This window comes from Branchiostoma floridae, chromosome 2, assembly GCF_000003815.2.
Source record: "Branchiostoma floridae strain S238N-H82 chromosome 2, Bfl_VNyyK, whole genome shotgun sequence".
Classification (NCBI taxonomy): domain Eukaryota; kingdom Metazoa; phylum Chordata; class Leptocardii; order Amphioxiformes; family Branchiostomatidae; genus Branchiostoma; species Branchiostoma floridae.
The window spans coordinates 34,298,552-34,309,794 of record NC_049980.1 but is presented as its reverse complement, the minus strand read 5'-3'; the positions used below and the strand labels follow the sequence as shown (position 1 = coordinate 34,309,794).

Sequence of the window (11,243 nt, the reverse complement as noted above, 5' to 3'; positions counted from 1 at the left end):
ATTGTGGAAACACAAACACACACACACACGCACACACACAGTCACACAAACACACACACACACACACACATACACTAACACATATATTATATAAACACGTCACACAAACACACACACACTAACACACACACAAACACAGACAGACAAACAGACAGACAGAAATGGGGCTTCCTGGAGTGAGTGCTAAAAATTGAGAAAAATTTGGTAACTAACCGTATGTTGTAGCTGTAGCCTGGAAAGCTGGCTCCTGAGGGCTTCAACCTGCTTCTTCACCCTGCCATCTGCTGCAGACTGGGCTATCAGGGACTCCTGTTTCTCCAGGCGGGTCTGGTAATGTAAAAAACATGGTCTTATCAACCAAACTGTTCTACTAAACATTAGAGACAAGTCAAACTGCTGGTACATGTAGACTGGGCTATCAGGGACTCCTGTTTCTCTAGTCTGGTCTGGAGAGGAACAACAAGGTGGTCTTATCAACCAAACTGTTCTACTAAACATTAGAGACAAGCCAAACTGCTGGTACATGTAGACTGGGCTAGGACTCCTGTTTCTCTAGTCTGGTCTGGAGAGGAACAACAAGGTGGTCTTATCAACCAAACTGTTCTACTAAACATTAAAGACAAGTCAAACTGCTGGTACATGTAGACTGGACTCCTGTTTCTCTAGTCTGGTCTGGAGAGGAACAACAAGGTGGTCTTATCAACCAAACTGCTCTACTACACTTGAACAAACTTGTTGAAACACACAGAGTCTACATAAACCCCACCCAAGTTTACAGTTTATAACAATTTTGCAGTGCAGTAGTCATACGTTGGAAATGCATATTTGCGGAGGAGGGGACACCATGAAAAACGAAAAAAAAAAACCTGGCACAAAATTTTGGAGATCGACATGTAAACTCACCTGTTGTTCCTGGTTGATCTCCTCCAGTCTTGCAAGTTTTGACTTAAACTCTTCCAGTTTCCCCTCGATCTTCGCATCCTCCGCCGCCCTGTTTGCTGTCTCCGCTTCCTTCTGTCTTAACCTGTCCTGAAGCTGCTGGTTCTCAAGGTCAAGACTTTGAACTTGTTCCTTTAGTTTGTCTTGGATTTGTTGCTTCTCGTCTTCCAGGGACTGCACTTGGTTCTTTAGTGACTTCAGCTACATAAATATGCAAATGAATTAAAATACAAACAACATCCTCTTTTCTGGCATTTCTGATGTTCAAAAGTGCCCTGAACGCCCATCTGATACTAAATTAAAGCATCTTAGCCAACTGCACTTACCTTTACTATCATATGTATAGGATACGCTCAACTCCAGTATAGAGGAAGAGGACCTAGTATCTTAGCTTTACATGTACATGTTTTTTTACTCCTCCTGCATCTGTTTTATCTATATATTGTTTATTCAATTTGTTAAGATAGAAGTTTAGGACTGTCGCGGTCAGAAAGGAAACTACGGGAGCTAAGGAAGTTGACGATGAACACAACAAAGTGGAGGAAGTTGAAGAAAGACTGATTGCAGCTGCAGGGTGTTCAGACCACTGCAGCAGCAGAACACAGTGGACTAAACTTATCATATTTTGTATCATGTTTTTCTTGGATATATGAGAATTCTTGTACACAACCAGTTTACGTTTCGGTGTCTTTCAGACATCTTACTCAGCAAAGTACATCCTGGTTGTGTACAAGAATTCTCATATATCCTATATTCTACCAACCTGATGAAATTATTTTCGTATGTTATTTTCTTGTTGTGCAAACAAATACATAACCAGGATGTACTTTCCAGACCATTGTGATTCCAATAGCCACGTATGCATGTGAATCTTGGAAAGCACTGCAGAGATAACAAAATCACTTGACACTTTCCAACGTAAATGCCTTAGGACAATCCTAGGCATCTCCTGGCGTGACCACGTCACAAATGAAGAGCTCATGCAAAGAGCTAAGGTGCCTCTAGCCAGTGAGACAGTCAGAAAAAGAAGATTGAGGTTTGTCGGACATGTAGGGCAATGACCCCTAATTGACGGCTGCGCAGAAGGTCCCCGGTGAGTCCCCACAGGATTGATTTTTAAAAGTATCAGAAGATGTGTTTTTCTTTGGAAATGTTGGCATCTTGGAGCTGTATTCTACAGGTAAGGGTTGTAGGTTTTTTATTATGTCGAAAAAAACAGACTTTTAAGCCTGTTTTGGGTGCCTGGAACACTAGAAAGAAGTTTGTTATGTAGCTGTCATTGTAGTGCCAGATGGGGTCAAAGGTCACCGAGTTGCGTTTGGATGCAAATCACCGGTCAGAAAGTTCCGAAAAGTTGAGAATGGACATTTTAGAAGCCGGGCTACCCTCTCAATGTTAGTTTTTCGAGAACGAAACGTCAGGTAGGTGACTTTTGACAGCTTCTATTTGCCATTAAATGCATTATAAGGATAGGGAAGACATGATTGGTGGTCACTGCTCTGCCATGTTCGGCAGGGTAGTCAAGTTCAAAATTAGCAGGTGTCAAGACACTTCAAGTGATGCGGGAAGGGTTGTCAAGCATCGTCACAAGTTTTAAAGACTTCACTGAGACCCTACTCCAAGGATTGGTCCCCAGGGAGCACAGGTGTCAGGAGGGATGTGGTAAGGTTTGTGGCTTTGGTTAGACTTCATATTGTTTAGCAAAAAGTGGCACAAACAGGGGAAAATGGTAAAATCTGCTCACCCTGTCATAAGGGGACTACTCTCCATCAGTTTAGACACCAAAATTTGTATCTAAATGCTGTTAGACCACACTTTGGAGCAGATGATGAGAGTGCATAGAATGAGGGGGGGGGGGGGTAGTAGGTGTGTCCTTGGGGGCTTATATATCATGGGGGCCAATATGTTCCCAAAAATTGGTTATATGGGCAAAAGAAAGGCTTTACCTGACTCAACTGACTGAAATTTCTTGAGAAATTCTGCCATATTAGTGGTTTTGGGCCTGATTTCTTACTTTCTGTACCTTTTATTGATAATGTAATATGCACTCTCATAAAATGCTTCAAAGTCTAACCTGGCAGCTTTTCAATACAACTTTAGGTGTGTAAATGGTGGGAGAATACTTTCCTTATGCTAGAAAGATCAGCTTTTAACTTTTTCTTCAGTTTGTGTCACTTTTTGGTTAATGCTATGGAGCCTATCAAATGCCTCAAACCACTGCCAAAGCCTTGAGGAAAGTCCTCTGACACCTGCCATGAGATCCATTCCCCTGGGAGCATTCTTGGTCAGAAAGCTTTGAAACTTGGGATAATGTTTGAAAACTCTTACTCGCATCATGCGAAATGATTGAAACTTGTCAATTCTCAAGTTCGGGCCCCTACAAGGGCAATGACCCCTAATAAGCCTATTCGCAATTACCGGCGCTAAATGCATGACGGGTAAAATCCGCCATTTTGGGAGATAACTTGCCAACCCAGTGTTGCGTCACGCGTGTGTAGTGTCAGCGTTTGTTCAAGGAGATGGCGCTCCGCGCCGCGCCGTGCGGCGCCGCAGGTGTTCCCACCTGACAGGTACGAACGTACACCTGTTCTAAAGAAGATTCTAGAACTGTCAGTTAAGAATAAAGATAATTTTAAGTTTTTGAAGTCTGGTGTAAGACGTGTGTTTCTGTTTTACTGGCAGTATATGAAGTAAAGTGGAGTTTTTTTTTTTCATTTTCGTTCCGGCCGTAATGGATGAGGAGGCGGAAGTTTATACACATGAATAGCTAAGACACAGGACGGTTCTTCATAGTTATACTGCTAATTTGCTAATGCAGTTCTAAAATTGATTGGTTCATGGCAGTTATAAGCTCTGATTGGTTCCTGACAGTAGAAAAAGAAATGAAAAGAAGACACCAGCAAGAGCAATTTTATCCATATCGGGAAAACATAATTATTGTGAGCTCCTACTGCTAGTTTGTTAGTTTGTCTGTTCGATAAATCATTTCCCATTACACAAGCCACTTCATGAACAAAGGCAAAAGTAAGATCCCGTTGATTTTGTTCCAAAAAATATGTTCCTACATCACCTGGACCAGTATGGCAGCATAAATGTACAGAACTCACAACTTAATGTATGAAAAATGTTTGAGAATACATTTGAGGACATGTTACAGAAAGGATCCACTTTTATCTATTACATCTTCATTACATTGTCATTATTATCATCGGTCACAGTTTCCTGCTATCACAACATAATCAGTAAAGGATCATTAAAAAAGTCACTGGCACTCAGCTGCCAGCAATTCAATACAGTTTATCTCTGCCAACTTGAATGGCTTGTATGCCAACTGTTTATTTGACCAAGTCTGGCTGTAGGTTCCGAACCAATGCAGCACAGACCTTGATAATGTCATCTACTGCTGACATGAGTGTTATGGGAAATGTACCCTCCAGGATTTTGAAGTCCTTCAGTCGATTGTTAGCACGCTCTACGCGGATCCTCAAGTTTGCAACAGTTTTTGTTTTCTTTACTTTGTCTCTTGTCATGTGTCGCCTCCCCTATGCTGCTGGTGGTATTTCTAGTGTTGCATTCAGCAGCATCAGGTCCTCCTGGATTGGAAATCCCCTATCTGCCATTATTTTTATAACGTCATTTGGATCAACCAAATCTAAAAAGCCACAGTCCCAGGTAATGAACACATCAGAGGCTCTTCCGCCATAGGTCTTTGAAAGAAAGGAGATGTGCCCATTTGGTGTGATCCCTACAAACGGCTTTAAAGTATTGTGTTTTTATAGTCATACCATGTGGAGGCTTGTAAGTCTAAAGATCTAGGTCTCTCAATAAATATTTCTGTACAATCAATTATGCATCTTATTCTACTACATTGTTTCTTGAACTGTGGTGGCAAGGTCTTGGAAATTGCAGCTCTACTTGGCCATACTATCAGTAGTTGTAGTGTAACAGACAGGAAGCGAACCCAAGTGTTGGCAATCTGTGAGCAAGAACAGTTTTGTCCGACCATGGGTCTTTCTTGTCAGTGGGAAATGCATAGCTGGAAAGGTTGGGGACAGTTGCATCATCAAAATCCTTTTTTTGTTCCATGTTTTTATTTGGACATGTCCCTGACTTCCTTTTTTTAAAGTTGATACAAGAAGGTTGAAACCGCCTTGGTTGATATGTTCCATTACCGCAGCCGACCACTGCACACAGCCTCATGTTGAACTCCGGCACCTTAAAAAAAAGGAAGAAACATTAAAGCAAATATCAACACTTAAACAAAAAATACAGCTTTAAAGCGCAATACACTTCAATGCACATTCTACATGCACCCCTCCCCACCGTCACGTCTGCATAACTTGCAGCGACCTTGCTTGCACATATATAATAGTACAATTTTTCAACCTAAAGCACCAGTTTAATACTAATACGGACATCCAAGCCATTTACTGCGATTATTAGTGTACTCGCTGTTGGTTCTTAACATTTTTTTTATCTTTCTAATCGAAGTGTTGGTCACAGTACGAAAGCTCCTCAGTCAGTGCAAGCGGGGTCATGTCCGGACACGAGAGATCACGAGACAGTGACCATATCGGCTTTCATTATTGTGAAGACACAAGGTCGTGCATTTTAGCTAACATTTTTACGGTTTATAACATACGTAGGTTAAAATTTCCTAATTATGTCACACTGGTAACCTTTACAGACAAAAACCTGGCTGTAGTGAGAATGGACAAAAATTCTAGAAGTAAGCGGCAAAGATAGATGGCATCGTGCATGGGGGAGGGATGCATGCGTTATCACTAACTGTGGTAACACTTGCTTGGATACCGTCAAAAAACGTACCGTAAATTCCTCTGAAGCGAAACAGAACACGGTGTTTCAGGTACACAAGGTTTAGGACATCGTTGGAACATCAGATCCAGGCGGGTAGCTGCCGTTAACGCCGTGTAGAGGCTAAAAATCTCGACACTTGAACATTGAACCTGGACACACGCTGCCCTGTCGAACGCGACTTGTTTATCTCACTTTTTTCGTTGCTAAGGAAATTCCGCGCATGCGTACTGGTAAATGCAAATAGGCTTATTGACGGCTGCGCAGAAGGTCCCCGGTGAGTCCCCACAGGATTGATTTTTAAAAGTATCAGAAGATGTGTGTTTCTTTGGAAATGTTGGCATCTTGGAGCTGTATTCTACAGGTAAGGGTTGTAGGTTTTTTATTATGTCGAAAAAAACAGACTTTTAAGCCTGTTTTGGGTGCCTGGAACACTAGAAAGAAGTTTGTTATGTAGCTGTCATTGTAGTGCCAGATGGGGTCAAAGGTCACCGAGTTGCGTTTGGATGCAAATCACCGGTCAGAAAGTTCCGAAAAGTTGAGAATGGACATTTTAGAAGCCGGGCTACCCTCTCAATGTTAGTTTTTCGAGAACGAAACGTCAGGTAGGTGACTTTTGACAGCTTCTATTTGCCATTAAATGCATTATAAGGATAGGGAAGACATGATTGGTGGTCACTGCTCTGTATGGTGCCTTTCCGACAGAAGATCAACCAAAAAAGCTATGTCATGGGCTCCTAAGGGCACCCACCCCAAGGGCAGGCCTAAAACTACACTAAGACGGACAATCTTAGATGATGGAAGGAAAATGGGTGTCTACAACATGGAAAGCATGGCAGTATATAGCTGCTCAAGACCACAACCTTTGGAGAAAGTTATGAAAGTTCGACCAATGCAACAGTGTTGCGGGAGGGTCTAAGGTGCAAACAAATAAACAAACAAACAAACAAACACCTGGTTGGACTCGGTCTCCTCGCCGATGATCCGGAGTGCTCTCTCCCTCTCCAGCTCCTGGACCCGGGTCCCCAGCTGGGTGTTGATCTCCCGAGCCTCCCGCATCCGAACCTCCTGGCTCTGAAGGGTCTCCTGTATGGTGTTTATAAAAGTTTATTATATAATGGAAGGTAAACAACTGTTTTTGCTCTGTCTCTTCTTCTCCAAACTAATGAATGACCATAACGGTGTTGATCTCCCGAGCCTCCCGCATCCGAACATCCTGGCTGCTGAGGTTATCCTGTATGGTGTCACAGAGTGTACTCTTATAACCCACAAGACACACATGGTTCCAAATCTGCTTCCTTTTAGACTAAAAGTATTAATTCCCCGTGCCTCCCGCATCCGAACCTCCTGGCTGTGAAGGTTCTCCTGTAGTGTAAAGAAATGGACTCTTATATTCCACAAGACACACATGGTTCCAAATCTGCCTTCCTTTAAGATTAAGAGAAGAAACAGAAATGACCATAACAGTGTTGACCTCCCGAGCCTCCCGCATCCGAACCTCCTGGCTGCTGAGGTTATCCTGTAGAGTATCAAAGTATACTTTAATTTATAACCCACAAGACACACATGGCTCCAAATCTGCCTTCCTTGAAGACTAAGAGACTCTCAGAGAAACAGAAATGACCATAAAAGTGTTGATCTCCCGAGCCTCCCGCATCCGAACCTCCTGGCTCTGAAGGGTCTCCTGTAGTGTCAATGGGCATTTTTATCATGCACAAGAAAACAATTTACATTCCTAATACAATTTTAGGCACTTTCATGAAGGTTAGACATCCAGGTAAACAATATTCAAATACAATTCAATCTCTACAACTAGATAACAAAACTTTGGAAATAAATCTCCATTTTTTCAAAATCCAGTTATGGAGATTGAATTGTACTTAAAAACTTCAGGTACTGTAAATGGAAAGAGCTTAAATTGGTAAGACAGAGACCAAATCTGGTCTACATTTGTAAGGCCCTCCAGACCTATTCATTCAACAATTCATTAATTTTATTACTTTTCATTCATTTTTTAATTCATTCATTCTTTCATTCATCTGTCAAGGTAATATTCATGTATGATGATGACAAAAGATGATAAAATAAATGTGTAAATACGAGGGGCATTCAATAAGTAATGTCCCTGACCCATTTCCCATAGCAGGAGATTAATGAAACTTGGGACAGTTATTAGTCTTTCTCTTCATAGGAACCACCCAGAGTTTTGCATTTCTCCCATCATTTGATGTAGCTCTGGACACCGTTCTTGTAGGACATCCCAGGTTGGTCCTCCGACAGATGCCTCATCAAAGGCAGAAGAGGGACGACCAGGCCTAGGAGCTGTTTCCACAGACTTCCGGCCTTGTTTGAATTCAGGATGCCAGCGTTTTACAAGGTCATATGATGGGGCATCATCACCATAACTTTTTTTCATTTCATCAAAAGTCCCCTTTGGTATGCGTCCTTTCAAATACAAAAACCGGATCACTGCGCGACACTCAACTTGCTCCATTTCACACCTGGTCCATTTCACACCTGACTCAGTTCAAACACCAGTAAATCAGTAACCACAATTAGTTCAGAGCTGTTTTTTGCAACATAACCTAGTATAGAGATATGACTCATTACACATGCAAAATTTCATTTAGATCAGACAACTGAAAGTGGGTCAGGGGCATTACTTATTGAATGCCCCTCGTAAAGACAAGTAAAAAATTAAAACTGATACTACTGAACTGACCTGAAGATCGGTATTCTGCTGTTGTAAAGTGTTGATCTGGTCCCTTAGTGACTGCATTTGCACAGACTCCCTCTTCTCTGCTTCTCCCACCTTCTTACACTCCTCCTCCTGAAGCTCTTTTATTCTCTCGTTCAGCTGGGCTGTCACGTCCTTGGCTTCCTCTAGTTCGACCTTCAGGTCAAGATTCTCACCTTCCACCGACTCGATCTTTTCCTTTAAGGCCTGCATCTGGATGGCTTCTTTCTCCACAAACGTTGCTTTTAGTGAGTTTTCCTCCTCCAGGTCCCGTAGCTTCTCCTTAGCCTGCAGGTTTTCTGATTTCAGACCCTGGATCTCGTCCTTCAGTCTGTCCATCTCTTCCAGCTGCTGGTTTTCGTCTGCCTTCCTCATGGAGGCTTCTTCCTGCTGTAGCTTCAGCTGCTTCTCTAGCTTCGATTTATCTCGCTTCGTCGTTTCTAACTCGAAACTCAACGTCTCCAGCTCTAGCATGTGGTTCTCCTGCTGTACTGCTTTGCTTGCTGAGTCTTTCTCCCGATCCTTCAACTGGTCCTTTAGCTGTAGGCTCTCCTCTGTCAGCTTCTTAACTCTTCCTTCCAGTGACTTGACCTCCTGTTTCATGGTCTTGACTGCGTTCTCCTGCTCAGTGCTTTTAGAAGCTGCCGTGTCTGCATTCTTCTTGAGTTGTTCCTTCAGTATGGAGACTTCTTCTTGTGAGTCGTCTGCCTCGCGTTGAAGAGACTTCATCGCCTGTTTGAGCTCTCTGTTCTCTTTCTCCTTCTCTCGGAGAAGCTCTTTGGTGATCTTGACAGTTTCTACGTGTTCCTCGTTGAACTCTTGTAACTGCGCCATCTTGCTGTTCAGCTCTTTCACCTGGAAAGCAGTTAATAACTTTAAAACATATTTTGAAAGCTGTTTGAAGTCCAGGAAGTATTCTGTATCTGTATCTATATAGCTGGCATAACCGCCCTTCAGTGTAACACACCAGCTTCAGAATCTGTATCTGTATAGCCGGTATAACCGCCCTTCGGCGTATCACACACCTGGTTATGTTACACTGAACGTCCAGACACACCTAAATCTTGCACAACTATCTGCAAGCGTTCTTTAAAACTATCCAGAGAAGACGCCCCTACTGTACTTGGTGATAACAAATTCCACTCTACGATAGTTCTGGGAAAGTATGAATATTTGCTCTAGGGTACGTCACTAATGGATTTTCAAATAGATTCTAAAGTGACACAAAGTCTCTGCTTACAAATTGTAGGTTTCAGCCTTTGGCTATATATAGAGAACCTTAGAAAACGTCTTTTGGAAAAATAAAGCCCCCAAAGCAGTAGATGTAGAGGAAACTAACCAGTTGGGAGTTCTTGTCAGCGAGAACTTTACTGGGAGAAACCTGGTCTTCCAACTGCCTGGTCAGGGATGTGTTGTCAGCTTCTAACTTCTGCACCTGCAAACCAGCAATGGAAAAGACATTTAGATTTACCTAAAAATAAACAAAATCAGCAGAAGTCCAGCTAGAATAACAATATCTTGAATATCATCTGAATCAGGTGTCATATAGAGATCAGATCTGACAGGTGACATAGATCAGAATTCTTCAAATCATCAATTCTAAAAGCTTATATAAATGCTCTGCACTGTGAAATGCCTTCACCGATATACATGACACTCTACTTTACATACAATGATTGATAAAGGTTAGATGTCCAGGTAATAAGACATGCCAAAAGGCTACTCAAGCAACTGGATATGATTTTGGAAGCGGTCAAACATTTCGGATTGTAGCCACAATCTTTTGTCAGTGACACTGACCGTCCTTGACCATCTTCAAAATCATATCTAGTTGCTTGTCAATGCGTAACTACTTCTGGCGTACCTGAACTTACACACACATGTATGTCCTACCTGGGCTGTGCTTATGTTTGATTTGGGTGTTCTGGAGCAGTAAGTATTTTATGGCGTCTCACAGCTGCTTCCTACTTGCATCTTACAGGCCTCACACGGTAATTCTTAACACGATTTGGGCATGCCACGTGCGCTGCTGGCAGAAATTTGCATAGCGGACTCGGGCATAGGAGCTGACATAGACACCAGGGCACCAAGTTTTCTGAACTTCATTTCACATTGTTTTCTCAGGTGTGTATGATACAAATAGAAATATTACATGGTGCATTCCATGGTGGTTCCAGCCCTTCTGTAGGTCAGATAACCCTCCTGCCTTCAATGACGTGGAATATACTGTGTTGCATTCTTTCTGATTATGTACACAATACATGTTCAATTATTGCAATGCTCGGCACAGTAAAATGCCTTCACTGTAGTGATCATGTTATACACGCCTCACAGTGTAATTCAAAACACAGTTGGCATGTTTGCATGTGCCATGCGCACTGCCATCAGAAATTTACATACCAAATTCTGGCATAGCAACTGATGTAACTTCACATAAATGACAACTATGACCTCACCATTGCCCTGGCCTCCTTGCACTGCCTCTCTGTCTCCTCCACTTTCTTAGACAGGAACGCCACCTCCGAGTCGTTCGCTTCCTTCAGTTCCTCAAACTCCTCAAGACTCACCATCAGCGTCTTCATCTCTTCAACTTCTTCCTTGGGGACCATCTCAGACTTCAGTTTCTCCACGTCTTCCTTGGGGACCATCTCAGACTTCAGTTTCTCCACGTCTTCCTTGGGGACCATCTTAGACTTGAGTTTCTCCAAGTCTTCTCTGGGGATCATCTCAGACTTTCATTTCTCATACTGCG

General features: G+C 42.5%; 2 protein-coding genes and 1 long non-coding RNA gene across 6 annotated transcripts in view; all 3 read right to left on the bottom strand.

The window, feature by feature from the left end:
* Positions 1-11,220, bottom strand: part of LOC118409324 (myosin heavy chain, embryonic smooth muscle isoform-like) — a 20,104-nt gene extending 8,884 nt beyond the window's left edge. Inside the window, exons 1-8 of one of the 4 annotated variants that reach the window (XM_035810276.1) lie at positions 10,948-11,220; positions 9,831-9,926; positions 8,477-9,346; positions 7,253-7,273; positions 6,709-6,819; positions 904-1,140; positions 423-446; positions 214-303 (exon numbers count right to left, since the gene is read on the bottom strand). In XM_035810276.1, the coding sequence (XP_035666169.1) occupies positions 214-303; positions 423-446; positions 904-1,140; positions 6,709-6,819; positions 7,253-7,273; positions 8,477-9,346; positions 9,831-9,926; positions 10,948-11,217 (1,719 nt within the window). In that variant the 5' untranslated portion in view covers positions 11,218-11,220. Of the gene's footprint in view, positions 1-213; positions 328-422; positions 447-541; positions 673-903; positions 1,141-6,708; positions 6,820-6,967; positions 6,989-7,252; positions 7,274-8,476; positions 9,347-9,830; positions 9,927-10,947 lie in introns of those variants that run through there. The other 3 variants (XM_035810274.1, XM_035810275.1, XM_035810277.1) reach the window with 3 other exon arrangements.
* On the bottom strand, positions 4,091-6,003 carry LOC118409326. Its single transcript, XR_004830430.1, has 2 exons — positions 5,767-6,003; positions 4,091-5,154 (listed from the first exon to the last, which is right to left on the bottom strand). It is a non-coding gene; the product is annotated as an uncharacterized LOC118409326 (long non-coding RNA).
* Positions 11,221-11,226: 6 nt separating the features above from the next.
* The window catches only part of LOC118409217 (ankycorbin-like), a 6,419-nt gene continuing 6,402 nt past the window's right edge, over positions 11,227-11,243 (bottom strand). The window contains exon 9 of the mRNA XM_035810086.1: positions 11,227-11,238. Coding sequence (XP_035665979.1) covers positions 11,227-11,238 — 12 coding nt within the window. The remainder of the gene's footprint in view (positions 11,239-11,243) is intronic.